The sequence below is a fragment of the Papilio xuthus genome, unplaced genomic scaffold, assembly GCF_000836235.2.
Source record: "Papilio xuthus unplaced genomic scaffold, Pxut_1.1 DF827542.1, whole genome shotgun sequence".
NCBI classification, from domain to species: domain Eukaryota; kingdom Metazoa; phylum Arthropoda; class Insecta; order Lepidoptera; family Papilionidae; genus Papilio; species Papilio xuthus.
Window position 1 is genome coordinate 3,485,706 of NW_013531107.1, and position 22,644 is coordinate 3,508,349.

At 35.0% G+C, this 22,644-nt stretch overlaps 2 protein-coding genes across 7 annotated transcripts; one reads left to right on the forward strand and one right to left on the reverse strand.

Moving 5' to 3' along the window:
* Positions 1 to 10: 10 nt before the first annotated feature.
* Positions 11 to 4,833, reverse strand: asun (integrator complex subunit 13 asun). The gene is made up of 13 exons (XM_013313569.1): positions 4,496 to 4,833; positions 4,202 to 4,276; positions 3,849 to 3,994; positions 3,397 to 3,543; positions 3,144 to 3,234; positions 2,878 to 3,006; positions 2,574 to 2,684; positions 2,220 to 2,380; positions 1,854 to 1,994; positions 1,499 to 1,649; positions 1,109 to 1,251; positions 605 to 753; positions 11 to 270 (listed from the first exon to the last, which is right to left on the reverse strand). The coding sequence occupies exons 1-13, from the start codon at positions 4,709 to 4,711 to the stop codon at positions 26 to 28; spliced, it is 1,905 nt and encodes a 634-aa protein (XP_013169023.1). The 5' UTR covers positions 4,712 to 4,833; the 3' UTR covers positions 11 to 25.
* Positions 4,834 to 5,930: 1,097 nt separating this feature from the next.
* On the forward strand, positions 5,931 to 20,032 carry Usp7 (Ubiquitin-specific protease 7). 6 transcript variants are annotated; one of them, XM_013313795.1, is made up of 23 exons: positions 5,931 to 6,163; positions 6,253 to 6,382; positions 7,920 to 8,041; positions 9,630 to 9,958; positions 10,311 to 10,474; positions 10,859 to 10,976; positions 11,211 to 11,352; positions 11,612 to 11,786; positions 11,976 to 12,168; positions 12,434 to 12,587; positions 12,868 to 13,004; positions 13,122 to 13,218; positions 13,330 to 13,566; positions 13,894 to 14,167; positions 14,443 to 14,534; positions 15,355 to 15,512; positions 15,945 to 16,052; positions 16,594 to 16,774; positions 17,039 to 17,160; positions 17,345 to 17,480; positions 17,579 to 17,737; positions 17,858 to 17,951; positions 18,051 to 20,032. In XM_013313795.1, exons 2-23 carry the CDS (start codon positions 6,304 to 6,306, stop codon positions 18,164 to 18,166), a joined length of 3,387 nt encoding a protein of 1,128 aa, XP_013169249.1. In that variant the 5' UTR covers positions 5,931 to 6,163; positions 6,253 to 6,303; the 3' UTR covers positions 18,167 to 20,032. The 6 variants fall into 6 exon arrangements, with proteins under 6 accessions (XP_013169249.1, XP_013169243.1, XP_013169245.1 ...); XM_013313789.1 differs by having other exon boundaries at positions 6,077 to 6,163; positions 18,066 to 20,032; XM_013313791.1 differs by having other exon boundaries at positions 6,077 to 6,163; positions 16,612 to 16,774.
* Positions 20,033 to 22,644: the final 2,612 nt, after the last annotated feature.

Here is a 22,644-nt window from a genome sequence, read left to right on the forward strand (position 1 = left end):
TTTCCTTAAAATTACATATAAAATACTAATGTTGTGCTTCTACATCTTGCAAATGTGAGTACAACGTAGCGATCCTGTTGCCTGCTGCCATGCGGCCCGCGAAGTCTGGGCGCCGCGGAGGACGAGGGGCGCCCAGCAGCGCCTCGAGCGCGTTACGCGGCGCCCACACGTCGCCCGCCCCCGCGCTGCTCCCCGCCGCTCCCCCGCCCGCGCCCACAGGCGACAGCGGGGAGTCCGTCGTCGCACGGATCACTGACGCTCTCGACTCACCTGAACATTGAATAATATTCATCTTTTTTTCTACAGTTGGTGATCATAATATTTATTTTAACAATTAATAAAATAAGAGTGTCTGTATGTGATATAAAAAAAACGTATTTCGCGAACACCATGTATTTGACTGTTTCTTCGAGTGCTTATGCAGAAAAGTAATGTTTTTAAAAATTTAAATCGTGGACGATATTGCAAATTATTTTCAGTACATGTATGCGAATATCGGTCTCTAACTGTGAATTTATATTGTTGTCTCTGTTTTGTCATAGACAAAGACAGGAATGACGATGTATTAAACAGAGGTTTTAGTCTCAGAAACCAGCGGACGTACCGTCTGAACTGTGGTTATGTCCGCGGCACTCGAGCAGCGTGCGCAGCAGAGCGCGGTGCGCGGGTGAGGCTGCATGAGCACGCACCAGCGCCTCCAGCTCACCCCACACCTGCCGCCATTGATCCTCGCGACGACCGCACCACTTCACACTAAAATACAATACTACTATTGATACTAATTCTTGCACACGAGGACAGAACAGGAGCCATAATTTAAAAAAAACATCACAAAATAATTAAATAGATATAACATAGTACTGTATTGTGTTGAGTTGAGCGTTCTACCCTTGTGTGAAAGTTAGCACTGAAAATGTTACCGTTTGTTTACCTTATATACAGGTTGATCCATCTTACACATCATACTAATTTCTATATTAAATTCTGTCTGAACTCGATGGCTGCGATAACAATCAATAGAAAACTTTACTAATAAAAGTTTATATGTAGGGTATCTTCCAATGTTTTATATGACAAGCAAAATAAATATTGTTTAAATGTTCCATACCGCACGTTGGAGGGCAGGGGCGCGGCGGGAGACTCGTGACGTGACTCCATGCCTAGCAGAGACAGCAGCACGCCGCGGCACGCCTCCACCTCCGCCTCCGACAGCGTCTCCTGCACCACCAGCCGGCTTAGCGGCTCCACCACCTAGCATACCATACAAAATAATACATTTTAGAGCATAGCTGTGGTATAATTTAGTATTTTCAGGACTATGTTTTTTTTGTTATATAATGTAGGCAAACGACACATGAGTCCATCGGAATTCTTCGAAATAGCGATGCGATGCCCACTTTTAATCGACGGAGAAGAGAGGCACACAGACACTATTTCCCCTTACTACTCATTCCTTATAAGAAAAGTGTTGAAAGGGAAAATAACTAAAATTACTTACAGGGCCTAAGTTAAATATAATCGTAGAAGAGATTGTAAGTGGCCAGTAGGTGGTGTGTCGCTGCAGGCGGGCGCGCGCGCGGCCGTTAGCGCCCGCACCACGCAGCGGCAACAACTTGTTCTGCTGCATCACGCTACCGAACTCTTTTATCCTGCAAATATCAAATAAAACACGATGTGAATTGAGTTTAAAAACGAGTTATTCAACATTCAAATGTTCTTAAAATGACTATTAGCCGTCGAACCATTTTTTGTATTTACTAACTTACCCTCGGCGTCCATGCTCTTGTGCCACAGGCGGGGCGGGGCTCGGACGGACCTATGGTCATCTATCTAAGGTCTTGAATTATTTGTACCTATAGTCAGTGATGCGTCCTCCAGCGCCCTCCGAGAGTGCAGGCGGATCATCGTAGGGCGTGCGACCTCCCAGGGCGCCTATCCATAGCTCGCCGCCCTGCGCCGCAAGCACGTGTGACGCGGACCGCCCGCCGCCCTTGCTGCATATTCAAACTAATTTTATCACTGACATAAATGGATAGGTTATAAAAGGTCATATTTTGTGCCCTTTTGATTTCCGCTATTTTGATGCTTACTGTAGTGATTGGCAGTGGTGAGGATTTGAATTAATATTAGTCAGAGAATTAGGTAATTTAATACAATAGTATCTGTTCAATATGCACTATCACTACTTAACTTAAAGTAAGGGCTAACTTAGTTCTCACCGCGGCACTTCCAGCGTGACAGAGCGTCCGTTGAGCAGGAAATTGACGAGACAGGCGGAGGGGCGTGACGCGACATCAGCGGGCGTGACACGCCACAGTGGCCCGCTGCACCCGCTCGCCCCGCCCTCCGCACCGCGCGGCGTCCACCACCGCAACACCACCTACCACATACCATACTATCGCATACCACTATAAAACTATTTACCGTCGGTTTTCGAGACAAAAATCTCCGTTTAAAACATATTGTCATCTCTGTTTAATCGAAGATAATCATGGAGATGACAATATGTTTCTTATCAGGGATTTTAATCTCAGAAACCCACGATTAATTACAAAAATTGTAAACATTCTTACAGATTCGAGCGCCTCTGCCGCAGTCTGCGCCGCCCGCAAGCCGGCGTGCGCCTCTAAGGAGTGAATTATCTCCACATCATAGTTGGCGCTTGAACTTGCGTTTTGTTCTTCCTTAAAACAAAACGTTTTTGGTTAAAAAAATCGAATTTACTTCGTTTTTAATAAAATATTCTGCTACTCCATAGTGATTATTTGACATTAAGCTATTTAAGGAATACAAAAAAATATTATAATCTGTAATTACAGAGATTGGAGTGTAAGAAAAATATTAGGTAAATTTTAACTATATTATACCATAGATTACCTTCATAGGTATGCCAGTAACAGTGGTTGTTGCCAGCTTATAGTGTGGCAACACTAAACGGCCGAGTAGGTTGGCGAGTGCGCTTGCTCGCGAGACTATAACCTCCACACCCATTAGGCCACCGCCCATCTGATAGGAACATAATATTGTCTTACATACACATACAAATTAGTACATAACAAAATTTTATGTATAAAAAGGATATATAAAACTCACAAAAAAAAGGGCTTAGCTATATAAAGATAATACACAATTTTTATACGCACCTCTGTAAGTGGTTGATTGTTAACTCTTGTTTCAATCTTTTCTGGCGTAACATTTACTATGACCAAATGGCAATAGTGAACAACCAAGGATCTGGAAATTTAAAGCCCTTTTTTTAAATTATTTTCTTTAACTTATGACTTTAAATATAATTGAAATTAAATAATAGCGAAATAGTGAACATGAAATAAAGCAAGATGAATATTGTTAAATAGAAAATAATTTAAAAACATACATTTAACAAAATGTACATACTGTGTATTAGCAGTTGCATCAGCACTAGTAGTGGGTGGGACCATAGACAACTTTTTGTTCTGTTGAACTAAGGCATTAAGTGCTATCTCTGCCAAGCTCCTGATTGAGTCATCATCCCTTGCACTTGTAATGCAGATAATGCGGCCTCTGTAAAAAATAGTTTTTTTTAATTAATTTTTTGATAAAGACAGAATAGCAAATATGTAATATTTTCCGTTTTAATTTAGTCCTCTACATGAAATAAAATGGGAATAGTACCTTCTTTTTAATCACACAAGTGGACTAATTTGCCCCCTTTGGTTATTAACATAAAAAGTAGCAGCCAAGTAAGAAAACAAAATGATCATTGCCAACTACAGACATCTGCATCACCAGAGGTTCAACAGGTGCTTTGTTGGCTTTTGAGAAATGGGAGCTTTTGCTGTACATTTGGGTCAGGTATTGTAACATACCGATTTTGGAAAAGTCTCTCAGTAGTGGGTCTTGAAGACTGATTGGGTGACGGTTCCCCCAGTGCCTCAATGGCTGCACACAATCCCACAACATCGCCGCCCGCTCCACGCCGCACAGGACCAACAAGACATAGTCCATTTAGAATCTGTAAGTTTATCAATATCAAGTTGAATTAATTACAATGTCTTACAATAGATTTAAGAACAATATAACTTACATTTTAGTTATTTACTTTTCCTAAGGAGTAAAAGTTATATGTTTATTACACTATATTGTAAAAAATGTGCAGTGGAATATCTATGATTATGATTGACAAAGGAATATATAAAAAAATAAGCAATGGAATAATTACATGTGTTAAATTTTGTTGTGCTTCTGTCCAAGTGTTGAGTAAATGTGCTGCTGAATCACTAACAACAAATCGGATCTGCAACGAAAAAAAAACTATTTACAGAACTTAATATAATACAATAGTTCTCCTAATTTGGTAATGGCAGTTTAATAACAAAATACTGAAGCAATTTTGATTAGAATTTAATATGGAATTAAGTTAATAAGGTATAAAATTAAACAAAATCTTTAGCCCATCTTTAAATATTTAAATAAGAGTAAATGTTTATAACAAAATAATAAAGAAGGGTTTTACCAATTTTCCTTCTGGAAATAAATCCCATACAATCCTGCAATATTCGACAGCCGCTTCTACGCTGCACGTCCATAAAGATTTGCAAACCGGCGGTAAAGGAACATAGCCTGGACCTCGACTTTTGGAAACATCAAATTCTATCGGAAAATCCGAAGAAATTCCGAAATAAGGAGTGTGATCTAAGACAAATATTGTTTTATGATTAGTTGGAAACATTGCATGGCAATTGTCTGTCTATGTATTTACAGCTTTTCGGTAAATTCGCGTCAATAGCGTTAAACCAAACTTAGATCACGCCAAGTATCAGATGTAAATTGTAAACATGATTTTTGACATTGACAGAAAAATGAAGTTTTGATTTGATTGACAATGTCATTGTCAAGTGAACAAGAACCATAGAGTTCACGGGTTAGGTATTTAATTACAGAGAAACTCTTTGGAGAAACAGTTATAAAACCGCGCCACTTTTCGCGTGAAGCGAGGTGAAGATGATAATTTGACAACAAATGTGCAAATCATGCTGAACCTTACGTCTCTATGAACACATACTAACAGAAAAATTAACACTCCAAACAAACAGCAAGCAAGTAAGCTTATTTGTTTACAATAAATTTGTAAGAATTGCTCATTTTTTTATAGAAGGAACCAGATCCTGACATTTAAAAGTCAAAGGTTTAGGTTTGTATCATTGTGCATCAGTCGCATGTAATTTTAACTTTCAAACTATTTTAATCGATATTTTCCCTGCCTTTATGTAACCATGTTTAAAAACTTATAAAACAATAGTTGTAAAGCCCGGTAAATATACAAACACATTTCTTAAAATTAATTTTAATCCTTTTTTATTTACCTAAAAACCTAAGTTACAAATCGAAATGTGAAAAGTTGAAGACGTTGTTTGGATCAAAAATAATATTATAATTGATTTCAGATAAAAAGGCTAATAACAAAGCGAATTGAGAGGAAAACCAAGTTAGAAAACTATGTGTTTTGTTATTTGTATTTGATTTCTCTACAACTTGCTATAAACTTATACTAATTCATGTCATTAAACGTTATTTATGGAACAATGAATATGTGACATGCGATTATTCATTTTACTCAGAATTTTAAAATTACATGATATCTAATGTTATTTTATTTTAAGCCAAATTATTTTTCTGTTTTACCCTTTTTCCTATTTGTATTAGGTAATTTAAGTAGTCTGTATCATAAAAATCGGTACAAATAGCATTTTGGTACCTCCCTACGGTGAATGTGAGAGAATGATAAAATGGTGCATTCGTCGATCAAACCGGGCCACACATTTGAAGCCAGAAATTAAATTAGACATCCACCATTTTGTTTATTTTCGTGAAAATACTTTTTCAACCGGATACTGAAGTGAAATTTTGTACACTATCTTATGACACCGTGATTAAGTAAATCTGGCAATGGTTATTAGATAAAGAATGTGCTATTAGCGTACACTATTCTCGGACCCTTGTATTGAAAATTGCAGACATCGGCCGCGCCGCTAGTAAACACTCTTGTAAAATTAACACCTTGTCTTCGAAAAAAATCAAAATCCCGACTTCACAAGGCATCCGAGTCGATGAGAAAGGTTCGTTGAAGTTTGTTCAGCGACTATTTAGCAGGTGTAGAGGGAGTGATCCTCTGGCGTTAAAGGTATGTGCAGTGCAAGAAATGGGCTATGGGAACTTTTATAATTAGGTAATGTGTTACGAAATTATTTATGGTGGGTACAAATTGTCCAGGAAATTTCTAAAAGTTGTGGGCGACAGTCCCCGGTGGCGCGCCCGGCTAACATGAACCACACGCCTGCCCCGGACAGGCCGCAGCAGGACTCCAATGTTAATCAGGTTGAGGCAATGGAGACACAAGAAGGTTAGCAAATATTCATTTTTAAATATTTTACTTAAAACGAATTATCTTAGCAATTTATTGTTTAAGTCCAATAGTCTTTTGCAAATAATCAATGATACATACATAGTTACTTAGCATTTTTTGTGTTTGTTTCGCAAATTTTCTATACTCTTAACCTCCATTTTACCATTTTACTTAATACGATTTTACATTCTGCTTGCTGCATTCACTTCAAAAATATTAAAACCTGATGGATTTGATTATCTCATTGTATATAATATCTTATTTTCTGATAATAACACCTAATCTTGTGGAGTTTCTTTGTTATGAAGTCGTCAAAGTATGTAAAATCTATATATAGATTGCTTTGTTTTAGTTGGCCATGTAAAACTTGTCCATATTTAAATCTAATTGTGATTGTTTATGTAGTGACAGAAAATTTTGCATTTCAGAAAATCATATGACTGTTTAAATGTCACTGAGTAGTTTCAAACATTGAGTGTATCAAACATTTCTTGTTTTCTGTCAATCAACTTTTAATGATTTAGTTTTTATAAAATAACATTTAATTACATATTCGGTTGATCCTGAGGATTTCAAATGTCAACAAAACAAACTGTTTGGAATAATTAGCAGTTAATTAGCAATTAATATTATATACTTATTATAATTTATGTGTAACATTTATGTGTGAAATCTGATAATGTTTGTATAATGTATAGAAACTTTTTTGTTATCTTGTACCATAAACAAGTCTAAAACAAACTGGCTGTCACAATGAAAAGTATTTTCAATATCACATGTCACAAATTTTCAAAATGAATGTCATAAAAACAATAGACATATTCTGTTACCAAGTGAGGCCTTTTCTTTATTTGCATTACAGAATTATTATTTAAATGAATTCAACTTAGTTCTTTAGAAAATGTGATACATAAATGTTCCAAAATTGAATTAAGTTTAGCTTTCAAATTACTACCTTCATAAAAAAAGCTATTTAATATATTAGGAAGGAGGAAAGAAAGATGAAGAAAATGTTTGCTGCATAAGTGAGTGTCAGTGTTAGCAGATACCTAAATCTTTGTTAGATAATTATCAAATGGTTATATTAAAAGTGCTTATATTTGAATCTCTATTTTAAGTTAGAGTTGACTATGGCCTATTCACCCTTAACTCAGAATAGGCTCCGAGCCCCTCGGTGGGGACGTCTAGTGAGCTGATGATGATTTGAATGTCTACAGAATGTGGTAGGATTAAAAAAACAAGCAGATAGGCAAGCTACATATTGTTAGCTTTTATACATCTTGGCGCTGGAACCTAAGATAAATTAGATTTAATTAAGACTTAATCACACTGGGTCAGCACAATACTATGCTTCCAAGCTGGTCCATGTTAATTGATTAGTTGGTGAATGATGATAATATGATTATGATGATGATAGGATAGATGAAAGGATTAGTTAACTTCATACATCTTTGAATTTTTTCACAAATATGTGTAGTCTACATCACGTAATTTTCCTTCATCATGAGAATATATGACATGTTTATTATTTCAGTGGAGACTGTAGAAACGGCTACCGAGAAGATCTGGGATGAAGAGTTTGTTAAGGATTCTAACGGTGAAGTAGTGATGGGGGAAGTGATTAAGAACCCTGAGACTGCAGCTGCAGAGTTTCCGGTAATTTAATTACTTTTTTCATATTATACTTTTGTTTCTTTATTATTTGATTACTAACATTGGTGCCAGTAACAATAGCATTTCATTTTGAAGATAACAATCTTATATGGGTTTTCTCTGAACACCTGTAAAAACATTTGTTGTCTCTGTCTATTAAAACACAATGAGAGGGATGACAATATGTGTCTGTGGTTTTGGCGATCCAAACTTGCAGTTTCAATAATCTTGTGACCATAGTCATGAAGTAGAATATATATTTCTGCAGTTTGTGTGTTAAATATGTTTTACATTTAAATAAAAGTTATATTATGACATTATACACTATTCCACTGCCATTTACAAACCAGTTTAACAAAATATGTAATTTACAAACGTACCTAGTATTTTTGATTGATAAAAAAAAGTAATATTGTGTATTCAGAATTATTAACAATTGTAATAAAATGGTTTGAAGATTACAAATGAGTCAAAATCTTTTTCTCTGTCTAGTTATATCTTATCTCCTGATACTAGAAGGACATAAAGTTCTATTAACACAGAATCCAGCAATTTTTTGTCATATTTTTATTTAACTTTAAATATTATCGGTTTAAGAGATTATTATAAAATAGACTTACCTTTTTATTTAATTGGAACAATATAATCTCATTTTAGAGCTTTTTAAAATTCTTCATAAAAATGGTACAACATGTTTTGTTGGTAATGTCACAAATAACTTGTGGATGTTCATCATATCTATTTATAGACTGGCTACAATTGGATAAAGTGTTTATTGATTTACAACCACCTGTTCACATGACCAGTCCGTCAGTGTTTTATGTGATGTGTACTGTTTAACTTGAATTACTCAATTAATATGTTAAATACAAGTAAAATGTTTGCAATGATTGTGTATTTAGGTTACGAATGTTAATAAGTGCTAATATTTTCATTTTATCAATAGTGATTGAGTGGTAATTAAATGTTGATACATATTCATAATTTTCTACAATACTTTTAAAGTATTTAGATTATAAATAAGATCTTTGGAAATTACCTTGTTACAAATAAGCTTAGGTTGAAAGTTGGCTTCTATATATATCTAACCTTGCTATGAGGTAATAAAACAAGGATAGACTATTTATTATTTCTAGCCGAGTCTACTGGTCAATTTTTTTGATTTAAAATAGTTTAATGCACTTCTCCACATTAAATTATCTATACATAAATAACTAGCTGTCACCCGCGACTCCGGCCGCGCGTAAGTAGTCTATCCATCCTTATATCTATATGTATGCCAAATTTCATTGAGATCTGTTTAACCATTCTGGAGATATCTTCAAACATTGATCCATCCATCCATCCATTTGCATGATTTATAAACGTTTTGTATTGCTTTAAACAATCTTTCTATATAATCAGAATATTGTTGGAAAACAGTAATTATTCTTAGTCTATAAATCAATTTTGTATTGTTTATGAGGCAGATAAGCAATATGTTGTATTAATTGCATTCACATTAAGTGGTTTCTTCTGTATTATTATGTAGCACTTCAATAAATATACAAAATATTCAACATAGATTGATTTTTGTATCTGCTTGCTTTAGTTGACTGGCCTTGATGCTGAAATGGAGGATGATGAGGCTAGATCGGAGGCGACGTTCCGTTTCACAGTACAAAACTTGAGGAGCCTTAAGGACTCTGTTCTCTCACCACCATGCTACGTTCGCAATTTGCCATGGAAGATCATGGTGATGCCACGGCAAGCGCCATCACCTGATCGACAACAGCAGAAATCATTGGGTTTCTTCCTTCAATGTAACGGAGAGAGTGAGTCGTCGAGCTGGTCCTGCTATGCTATGGCTGAACTGAGACTTATTTCTCAGAAACCGGACACTGAACCGTTTTACAGAAAAATTCAACATCTGTTTTACAGGTTTGTATTTTAATTATAGACATTTTTCTGTGGTAATGTTATTGATATATTTTTAATTCTTTCTTAATAATTTGCTTTTAAATTTTGTTTAACACTCGACTGATTTTATTATTTTCATTTCTTATTCATTCCTTAAGGCAACAATTTCTTGAATATTAAATAAATGTGTGTAGTAAATGGCTTTGTAACACACTTTCTATGGCTTGAAGTATTTTGTATAATAAAATACTTTAAAGTTAGTCCAAGTTAGTCAAAAGTTAACTTTGAGTTTTCTTCTAGTTTGTTGCCATTAAACGATGTTATTTGTAGTTAATAAAAATAAAATGAGGTTAACTCATTAATATTTTTACAGTAAGGAGAATGATTGGGGTTTCTCTCACTTCATGTCATGGAATGATGTATTGGACCCAGAGAAGGGATATATCAAGGATGACTCAATTACTCTTGAAGTGCATGTCACTGCGGAAGCCCCGCATGGTGTGTCCTGGGATTCTAAGAAGCATACTGGATATGTTGGTAAGTGATTTATGTTGCTTCCTCTAGGATGATGTGAGGGTAAAAATTAAATAAAAATTGAGTATTAATTCAGGCCTAATTTGATTGTTATATAGAAACATTTGTACATTTGCAAATTTGTATTAAATTGGAAAAAAGGTTTTACAATCCATTGTGCAATAGATAAGACTGTAATTAATCATAGACATAGCATAAAGAGTGATTATCATTGAACAAAAGTTAATGTCATATTTAAAAAAAAAACAAATTGTATGGTAAATTACTAGGTTCAAATTAGTAAACAAATATGAAGGTTGGTTAAATTTTATATAAGTTATTACATTTTATGATAGATGAGATTATTTTGTACAAAATGTTTTGCTTATAATTGTTTGTTTTTTGTAGGTTTGAAGAATCAAGGCGCAACATGTTATATGAACTCTTTGCTTCAAACTCTTTATTTCACAAATCAGTTGCGTAAGGCTGTGTATAAAATGCCAACTGAATCTGACGATAGTACAAGGTAATGACTCCAACTCTCAGTTTTAGATTGAACTTCCACTGCCGCCATCCATTCAAAAAAAAAGTTTTTTTAGTAATTTTTTCAAAGAAAAGGATCACATTTCTTTTATTTTTGTATGATCTGTTGGCAGTAAAAACCCTTGATTATATTTATATAATGATAAAGTATAAATAAGAAACAATTTGTAAACTTGATAAAATTAAATGAGTATTAAAAAAGTGAATGTTTTTTCAGATCTGTTGCTTTGGCACTACAAAGAGTGTTTTACGAGTTACAATTTTCGGATAAACCCGTAGGAACAAAGAAGTTGACGAAGAGCTTTGGCTGGGAAACACTTGATTCTTTCATGCAGCATGATGTGCAGGAGTTTTTGAGGGTAAGCACAAAATGACATTTTCATATGCCTTCATATTTCATCACAATCCTATGCCTAAATTAAATTAATAGCAATATTGTTAAAATAATTAATAATAGAAACGATTTACCGGGAAATTTTGGTATTTGACTATTAATGAAAAATATGTAGTTTCCCTATTAAAATATATATATATATATTATATATTGTACGGGCGTGTCATATTGAAATAAAACTTAATTTAATATTGATTGTAAGTCAAACTTTTATGTTATTTAAGGTACTTCTAGATAAACTGGAGAGTAAAATGAAAGGCACTTGTGTGGAAGGTACTGTACCTCGTCTGTTTGAAGGCAAAATGACTTCATATATCAAATGCAAGAATGTCAATGTATCAAGCACTCGCGTGGAGACTTTCTACGATATACAATTGAATATTAAGGGGAAGAAAAATAGTAAGTATATATATACATAATTAAGGGGCTAAAATATTATAGCAGTAACCGAAATATGCAATTTTTGAGGAGAACCATTTTTCGCTTTTAAATACTAGTATTTACCCTTAGCGTAATTTATCGATTTCTTTCGAGCGTTATATTAATTTTTTGAACAACCTTATGCTAAATTATTTGTCATATTTATAGTTGATGAGTCGTTCAATGACTACATCAGTACGGAGACATTGGATGGTGAGAACAAATATGACGCGGGTGAACATGGCCTTCAAGAGGCGGAGAAGGGTGTGATATTTGCCTCATTCCCACCGGTACTGCATTTACACCTCATGAGGTTCCAGTATGATCCCATTACTGATAGCTCGGTCAAGTTTAATGACAGGCAAGTATTACTACAATTGTTTAGTGTGTTAGTGTTTATTTTGGCATTTTTATAGACTTCTACATCAAAACATTAGAGACAAAACCATCGCTATCCCTCTCAATCTCTTTGAAGAAACAGAAATAGCGATATGTGTCATCATATCTTCTTATTAATATTATAAATGCGAATGTTTAGATGGATGGATATCAACGAATCTCTATGAAATGTGATATTTATTGGCAGCAGTTACTTTAAAATATATTGAAATTATAATCTGTTATAGGTTCGAGTTCTACGAACATATAAATTTGGACGCGTACCTACAAGAGAAGCCGGAGACGCCGGCGGACTACACGCTGCACGCGGTGCTCGTGCACTCTGGTGACAACCATGGCGGACATTATGTCGTTTTTATCAACCCCAAGGGCGATGGCAAGGTACATTTACATAGATAAGTACATAAGGAGTTAGTAATCATTGATCAATTCTAATCTAACTTCTATTGTCTATGGAGACACTTTTTCTTCAATTTTGGCAGTAGTAAGTTTAATTTATATCAATTCCATTATGACCTCTTTGATGAAAGAGGTGTCATTCGATTCGCGTTCTTCCAAAGATTGTCATAGGGTTTGACAGTCGGGATTGATTTTGTTAACTATTGTTGAAGCATTGTAATCTTGAGTTTTGGTGTTTGACTTAGTTTATGTTGTGTGTCAGTGGTGCAAGTTCGATGACGACGTGGTGTCGCGCTGCACGAAGCAGGAGGCCATCGAGTACAACTATGGCGGCCACGACGAGGACATGACGCTCACCGTGCGCCACTGCACCAACGCATACATGTTGGTCTATATACGGTTAGTGTACAAACTTATATGTATAATTATTTGTAAATACTTGTAAGTTTTAAGACGTGACGTATAATTAGAGCTGTCATAAAAGTAATAAAATTTTGCTGACTAATATTTTTGCAGGGATTCACAATTAAAGACTGTGTTGCAAGAAGTTACTCAAGCTGACATACCTACAGAACTCAGTGAGAGGTTGGCTGAAGAGAAGAGAATTGAAACCGTGAGTAATTTTTTCCGAAAAAAATAAATAATTAAAAACTACTTATAACTCAATAACTTTTTATTGCTAAAAAACTAGAAAAAGCAATAAAACTGCATCGTATGTCCACAGATACGTCGCAAAGAGCGCAACGAAGCCCACCTGTATATGAACGTGAACGTGGTTCTGGAGGAGGCTTTCGACGGTTACCAAGGCAACGACCTTTATGACCCGGAGCGCGCACACTGCCGCGTGTTCCGCGTGCGCAAGCAGGCCACCGTTGCAGAGCTGATGGACATGCTCGCAGAGAGCTTCAGATATCCACTCAAGCATATACGTCCCTGGCCCTTCAGCGCGCGTTCCAATCAGGTTTGCACATTTTTTTAAATATTTTAAACCGTCTACTGAATTCGCCAAAAGGGCGAATCAACTACGGCCTTTAGGTGTATGCAATTGCAGATGCGTTGCCTACCTTTAATGGACCCACAGAAATATATTATTTCCCCTTTCTATGCGCTAACCCCCATCAATTCCGGGTAGAAAGCAAAGAGGACTATTAAGCCTCCGGAACGCACACTTATCAGACGAAACACGGAATTACTTCTACTCTATGCCTATCTTCTGACATATGACTACTGGAAATATGAGATTTAATAATTTTTTATTGGTTTAATTATCAATATATTTTATCAATAGACATGCAGACCGACTTGCTTGGACATCGTGAACGATCAAATGAAGACAGTATCCGATGTGTCTGAGAACATGAACCCGTGGAACATATTCCTGGAGATGCTTCCTCCCGACTCGGGCTTCAGTTCGTTGCCGCCATTCGACAAGGAGAACGACGTGGTCCTGTTCTTCAAGTACTACGACCCGAAGCAGAAGCGCATCCACTACTGCGGACATCATTACCTCTCGATTGCCAGCAAGCCCGCTGATCTCATACCAATACTCAATAAACGTGCAGGTATGATTCAACTTTTATATTTAGCCCTCTCTCTTTCATTAATTCTGTGCGGTTTTCAAGATCAAGGTCGTTCAGTTTCTTAGTTATTTTGGTCCTCTTTAAGATGTTTCTTACTTCGTTTGTTCTTATAGATAGGTAGAGTAGAGCTAAGTTTGTAATCAAGTTAATAATTATTCTATTGAGAACATGTTTAGCTAATAATTTTTCCGATTTGTGTTTTATGTTTCTTTATTAAGGTTCTTAATTCCATAACCTAAAGATGATGTTTGTTAAAGGTTTCCCGCCCGACACGCCTCTCGTCCTTTACGAAGAGATCAAGCCAGACTTTGTGGAGAAGCTGAACAACTACAATGATCCTCTTGAAAAGGTATTATTTATCAGTTTTACTCAGGCAATCTTACTTTATATTATAAGTCATATATTCGACTTGAAAATGATAATGATGTGATGATTATGGTTAAACCACTGAATTGAACTGAACTGAATTGAATGAAATGACATTGTTTTGAAGCGGAAACTCTGCTAAATCTACAAATGAGGTCTTATAGATTTATAAATTCAGCAAAGTTATTAATTATTAGAATAAATGCTAAAAATATATAAAGCTAGATTGAACCCAAGACTTTGAGGATAAAATGTTTGGTTATGAAAGATATGTTTTCATCCTTTCATTGAAATAGAAAATTTTCAATAGTTTATATTTACTAATATTGTTTTGGACAGTACTAATGTTTATTATATAGTTTACTGGTATAAAACAGGTATGGTAGATTTACGTTTTTAAGTTTTTCATTTGTGAGATAGTTTGTGGAAATCAGGCACTTTAATTTTTCACATTAACTAAAGAAAAAAATGTTATTTTTGGTGTATGTATGCTTATAGCTTTACATCACTAGCTTATAGCTAAAATATTACCAAGTCTCATTAAGTGGTAGTTTAGTTATTTCAGGTATTAATGCATTTTCATTAATTACCAATATGATATTTAGCAGTATTACTATTACTAAATTACTAAGTAATTTTTATAGTGGAGACTGATCATCTTCATCATTGTCTATAACGGTTGTGCGCAAATGATTGCAATGTTTGTGACTATGTGTGAGCGTGTTAACCCCCCCCGGGCTCGCCCCCTGCGGTCGACCCCTGTGTGGTGTTCCGCTCGGGTTGAGTCGTGTGCACGCGGCCAGGTATTGGACGAACTGATGGACGGCGACATCATCGTGTTCGAGCGCGCCGACCACCGGCACGAAGAGCTCGAGCTGCCCACCTGCCAGGACTACTTCAAGTACATCTTCTACAAGGTCGAGGTGCAGTTCATCGACAAGACGATGCCCAACGATCCCGGGTCAGTCAAATCAAATATTGAGTGCGTGCTGACGCCGTATTGCAGTCCTCTTTCCCTTTACACATGTTTCTTATAAGGAAAGGATGAGAAGGAGAAGTGAACTTGACGCATAGGGAGGGGAAATATTCTTTTTGCGCGTTTCCTCCGTCAACTAAAGGTAGATAACGCATCTGCAATTTCGCATGCGTATGGGCAGCGGCCACTTGTTCCTTTTCCACCTTTTTATATATAACAAAACGTTTTAAACAACAAAGATAGAAATATGTCTTTGGTGCTGATGTTTCGAAAGTGGAAACTCGCCTACCCCAAGCCCTTCGCCTGCCTTAAGGACATGGAATTAATGGTTGGATTTCATGAGCTATGCCATTTCAACATTAATCTAAAATATTTTAAGTTAGTATTGTTTTAATTTTGAAATTTTGTCAATGTCAGGTTCACCATGGAGCTGTCTATGCAGATGCGATACGATCAGATGGCGCGCGCAGTCGGACACCGCCTCAACGTCGACCCATACTTAATACAGTTCTTTAAATGCCAGAAGTAAGTTGCTTATCCTGTATAAAGTAACAACTTTACTTCACATCATTATCACAATCAACTAGATGTTAAAAAATATAGATTGTTGCAAACTGTCCAATAATAATTGTTTATAATCGAGTGAAAGTAATCAATAATGGCTGAGTCCGGCTTATTGTAAATATTATATTATTACTGTAGCTCTATTCTTGTAATTTAGGGTATTGTTGGATTTAGTAAGTTTGCTATTGTTAAGTTCTTCCGTAGTATTGGTGACAAAGAAGCTCAACAATTTAATTTTCACTATCGCCGTTCAAATTACTATTCAAGGCTTTCGATTCAGAATATCATTTATTTGAAGTAATCAAATATCACGAAGATTAAATTATACTATAGTAATCATAATTATATAATTGTAGATAGTTATATATATAACTAATATAATTGTATTATATAAGTATCTACAATATTATATAGTATTGTAGATAGTTTCACATAATTCATAATATTCCCGTAGGGCTGAAGGCACAGCCCGGGGCGTGCACGTATCTATAATCTTGAGTAGTTGTGTCTCCTGTTGCAGCTACAAAGATACTCCTGGACCACCGCTCAGGTATTCGTACGACGGAATACTGAAGGACTTGCTTGTCTATTGTAAACCAAAGTGCCCTAAAAAATTGTTTTATCAGATTTTATCTATCAAAGTTAATGAATTGGATAATAAGAAGCAGTTCAAATGTTTGTGGGTAAGTTTTAAAACTTTTTTCAATTTGTGACTATCTTATGCCTCCGAATTCGTCTGTCGGAATAAAAAAAGTAATAGTAAACATAGCATATTTTAGTCGGTGATGATGTATAGCTTTCTTATGGGAAGCGAACTTTTGAAGTTCAGTAGTTTTTGAGTTGAAGTTGAGTTTATTCCTTACATACTAAATTCGAAATATACGCATAAAATTTTTGTCATTGTTTATTTTGTTTTTGCTATATAATTTTTAACTCTTGTTTCACAGGTTGGGCCAAACTACAAAGAAGATAAAGAATTAATTTTATATCCCAACAAGGGTGGTAAGGTGGCGGACATCTTAGAGGAGGCCGCCAAGGTTGTGGAAATGTCACCAGATGGCTCTGGCAGGTGTGTGACTGAAAAACTACGTTTAAAGTACCTTTCAAATAATTATATACGCGTTGTGATATTTTTAGAATCACTAGTAAAGTACAGATTTAAGCCAAAAAATTCTTATATGTTTTTTTTAATCGCAGTAAATAAAAATATTTATTTTAACTTATGAGCCTAATTCGAAGTGTTTTTATTTCAGACTGCGGATCGTGGAAGTGTCGTGTCACAAAGTTCTGCCGGGTCCCGACCCCGAGCTGACGCTGGACCAGGTGACCATCTCGCCGCCCAGACTCTACAGAATAGAGGAGATACCCAAGGACGAGTTGCATCTACAGGTAACTTGTTTGTTTTATATGGACATTATCATAGTAAGTTAATAGTACTTGTTTGTTGTTAGTACTAGTTTTAGTTGGTAATGTGTTTTGACGTGCAGGAGGACGAGGTGCTGGTGCCATGCGCGCATTTCTACAAGCAGGTGTACGCGACGTTCGGCGTGCCATTCTACACGCGCGTTAAGCACCTCGAGCCCTTCCAGGCTGTCAAGGATCGCCTCCAGAAGAAGCTTGACATACCCGACAAGGAGTGGGAAAAGGTAAGCTTACCAAACTTATCGATGTTTTTAGAAGTGGCCGTAGAGAGAAAAATATTATATATATGGGTCTTTTCAGTAAAGTGTGTAATAATAATTTAACAATATTTTTTCTATTTTCAGTACAATTTTGCTATAGTGACAAATGGCAGACCTATTTACATAAGCGAAGGAGTGACAATCAACGTATTCGACTTTAGGCCGAGCAGTAATGCAAGTAAGTACCAAATACATAAACAATAGACCCGTACTTGATTAATTGTTGGTTTATATCGCATCCAATCCTCTTTGGACTGCGTGCTAATATTAATTGAAGATATGTCGCTTCCAGACGCGACGGGGCGGCCTTGGCTGGGGCTGGAGCACATCAACAAGACGCCGAAACGTTCCCGCGCCAACTACCTGGAGAAGGCGATCAAGATATACAACTGAGTGGTGAGGGCCCTGCCGCGCGGCACACGCGAGTGACACGCGCGGCACACGCGGCACACGCGCGGCGCGGCACACGCGAGGCACGCACTCGGCACCCAGCGACTGGCGATACTCGATAGCTGTCGCGCGACATAGAATTATATAGCCTTACTAACACGTTATGTACAACGCCGAGTCGACTCCCTTCGCTACTCCCTTCGCCACATTCATACGCAATACTTTGTCGACACAATGCAGCAGTCAATATTCATTTCCTCTAGTTTTTATTATTTATTTCACAGTAACAGTCGCTTTGTGTTTGCGTTGCAATAATATATTTCTGTAAATTTTGTTTTTTTTTTCGACTTGAGTATTTAAATCTTGTTTTTCTTTTAACCTTAAATGTATACTTTTATCAACGCAATCAAACGATTGAAGTAAATCGCGTTTAGTTTCAATTATATAAATACTCAATGTTTTTGATAGTAAGGCTTGTGTTTACCGGAGAATTTTTCGTTTAATATTTTAAATATAATTATGCAGAAAGGTGCTTAAAGTGCCTACCGATTTAAATAAATGAAACTAAAAGCGATCGTTATACGGATTTGAAAATAACTAAAGTGATCTTATTTGTCTCGGTTGGTGAGGTATGAAGTTAAGACGTCATACTGTGCCAACTGTTAGATTTATTTTTGGTGATTCGGCAAAATTAAACATTAATATTGTATTAAAAGTAAAAAAAGTGTTGAAATACCTCTATTGATTTTTAGTAATCGTTTGCATTTTTTCACTTAAAAAACAATGTTTGTTTTATTTAATGAATAAAGAGTGTCATAAAATTAATTTCAATTGTGGAAGTCGGGTCAGTTTATTGTTGGAATCTAGAATGTTCGAATGATTTGAAAATTTCTATTCATTTTGTAATTCAAATTCATAAAGTTTCGATCATACATAATACAGCAGTTGCTAAGATTAAAATGTTTTCCTGTCTTATTAAATAAAACGAGTATGTATATTTTTGGTTTAATTTGTGAACACGATGTATATGTCTTGCATGGGATTGTTTTTTACTTGTAGTTCCTGATTTGGTTCCTTCCTTTAGCTAGCTGATTTGAATTGAGCCTAATAATGTTAGTGTACAGACGAGTCCTTACATTTTTATAATCAATGCTTCCTGTACTATCAACTTTGAGAGTACAGACAAACTCTTATCCCACTTAATGGCCTGTGTTGAAGAAAAAAACATACAGATTAAATAATATAAAGACTTTTTACTAAAGAAGTCTTGCAAATATTTGTAGTGGTGACGTGTAGTCGCTTTGTGTTACCCCTTATATGAATGTTTTACCGTGAGTTTCTGAGCCCAAAATCCCTGTTTAAAATATTGTTTAATTCTTTGATTTCTTTTTAAACTTATATTTAATGCTTATGGCCATTTAATATTAATAAATATAATGAAAAATATAAGCTTTCTTTAGCCATTTCATGTTATAAAAGTATATTGCGTTGTAATATTAACTATTGTATAGATGTTTTATTTTTGTCGAATTGCCAAACTTTTGATGTATATAAGATGACAAAGAAAATTGATAAATTATTTGGAACTATTCTATTGTATACGCTTTAGCACATAGCACGTGTATTTTTTATTTTATTGGTAATACTTCATACTTAGTCTTCACTATCATAGCCCGGCCTGTAAACGAATTTGTGAACCACTTATGTTTTCTATTTGACCTGCCACAAATGTTACGTTAATAAAACTAATTATGTCGAAATTATGTATATATATGATGTAATAAATTAAGAAAAAAAATACACTAAGTTTTCGTAAAGATGCCCTAGACTAGACATTTTAATATAGTGTTATTTTATTTAAAAAAAAAACTTTTTTCTCGCAGCAAAAGAAATACGCTGTGTATGATGTAACGCCTTTGTATGATAGATGATATTTTCAGTTGATCAAAATATTTTTTTTTTGGCTTTTTAATTTAACAATGTGTGTCGGTTACGCAGTTTTCATTAACACGGTTTGAGGTACTTCGAGACGGATTTAGAGAATTAGTGGTATAGAATAATTGCTGAAAATAATAACTATATACATATGGGATTATTGTACGATGTTGATTTACCTTCGGAATCGTGTGTAGTGGCCCTAAAGGCGAGTGTACACAGCTTGCGCTGACGCTCGGAACGTGTTCCGAACGTCCGCTATGTTGGATTTGAATGTTTCACTGAATATAATCCTATATTTGTTTAATTTGGTTTATTTTACAGCCAATTCCTTACTTAGAAGTATAATTTAGATATATGAAGACATTTTATGGTAAAAATAGGGTATTAGGAATGAGGATGAATTAAATAAAAGGATTGATAAAATAATAGCAGGAATTTATACTATTATATAGATTTTTCGAGCACCAGCTACTCATCAAGACCTTTTAAATACGATAAATATATGATACATGAAATAATAGGGATGATTTAAGTAATGGTTAAGTTCTTTCACAGAACTGTATAAATCCTGAGTAATGTTTTTTTTCTTCACTTGTATTATACTTAAAAGTTGTGACTACTAGAACCATCGGATTGTATTCTTCCCAGAAGCACTGTTTGAGGCTTGTATATTTGAAAATTATATTTTATGAACGAGGTGCCTACAGATAAGTGTCTTGTATTAATCACGATAAATAGAAATATCCTGAAAAAGAAAGAAACGTGTACACGAACATTCGAATCCCGACTTCCATTTTAATAACAAATGCTTGTAGATTTGATTTGGTACATATTCAACGGCTGATGGCATCCGAGACTTCATAGCACCAATTGGTAAGCGGAGCAACTGTAAGTATTATAACACTTTAGTATGGTCTGAAAGAAATAGCTTTTAGAACCGGTAACCTTGACATTACCACAGATCTCATGTTAAGGCTATTCCTTTGGCTGCGAAAAGGTTAATTATGCTAATTTTACGAATTTCCTTAGCGCGACCTTTCTAGTACAATTTTCAAAATATATTTTAATTTCTGTTTAGCACAATTCATCAGAAATCAATTTGTCCATGAGTTAAATAACTAAAAGAGTAAAAAGATTGATGTTACAATTAAAAAAATTACACTTAAAAGACGTCTGGCCATTTCTTTTTTTTCGTTGCGCATGAAATACCGCACTTGCAAGCCGCACTCCATTGTTTTATATTCAGCTAAAAGCGCGTTTTCCATTCATCAAAACCATTACTATCAAAAAGTCCATTGTTTTCATCCGAAGGACCTTTATCGGTCCGAGCATGAATGTAAAAAAATTTGAATGCCCCATTCACGACCGGGAATGAATATGTAATACTGTTTTAAAACTACTTTGCAAATACGCTGCAGCATTTTATTACTTTACATCCGTGAGGATTCTAATGGAACATTTTAATTTCCACTTTTTTTCATTCCTATTACTACTTCCACAGTGAAAACTCTGTATTTTAGATATACTCGAAAGGGTATAAATAATTTTTCGAAAGCAATGTTTTTGAAATATAGTTCCAGCGCTGTAATGTATGCAGAAATATGAAAAACGGTTGATAAATGCGTATAACATTGCATATTCGAGATGCTAAGCTCATTTTAACTCTCAACTTTAAAAAATTTCCAGCCAAAAATAAGCCAGTGAAAATAGAGGAATAAACACGTTGTCATATCTTAAAAACAAAACAAAAGAAAATATGTTTTTGGTCAAGATTATTGGGAACATGTGGTTAAAAAAAAAGCTTAATTTTCTTGTAAATTACGGTGATATTGTGCACGAGTAGCAGTACTTCCAATTCCAATAGAAATTCCGTTGAACTAATAGATAGAGAGTGCTCCAAAGTATTGGAATTTCCGAATGCGTGTATGCTAATCGGATTACCAATCGTCATTCAGTGTTAATGCATTCGAGAGATCGTAACACGACCACTACAAATTGGAGTATTATTGAATTTAAATGAATATTTGTGAAATTCATGGCAATTACTAGAACAAGTATTAAATTTAAAATACCAATTTAATCCATGCTGCCACTGCGGGCGACATTTTGTAATCTATAAATCCACTGCTAAACATTATCAAATGGTAGTAATAAAGTCTACAACAAAATCGAAATAATAATATAAAGATAAAGCGCCAAACTTAAAATTCTAGGTATTTTTTTCTAAAGATTAAATTAATTTTTATTAATATCAAACATGTTTTTACCTTTGTTATCTTAAACAACACGGCTTCCATTTTCGTTACCTTACAAAGACTGCAAGGTAAAAATTACACTGAAAAATTCCCCGAGGAAATCATGGCTCAGTCTTTATCTTTATATCTCATAAGAGAATATTGTAAAGAAAAAACAAACTGAAATTACTATGATACATAGCATGTCAAATGCTTTTCCCTAATTTATTGGTTGTAGGTACTTTGAAATTTTATTTTAACACGTATAAATGTCTGATTTTAAAGTGGGTTGCCACTGTTGAAACACTG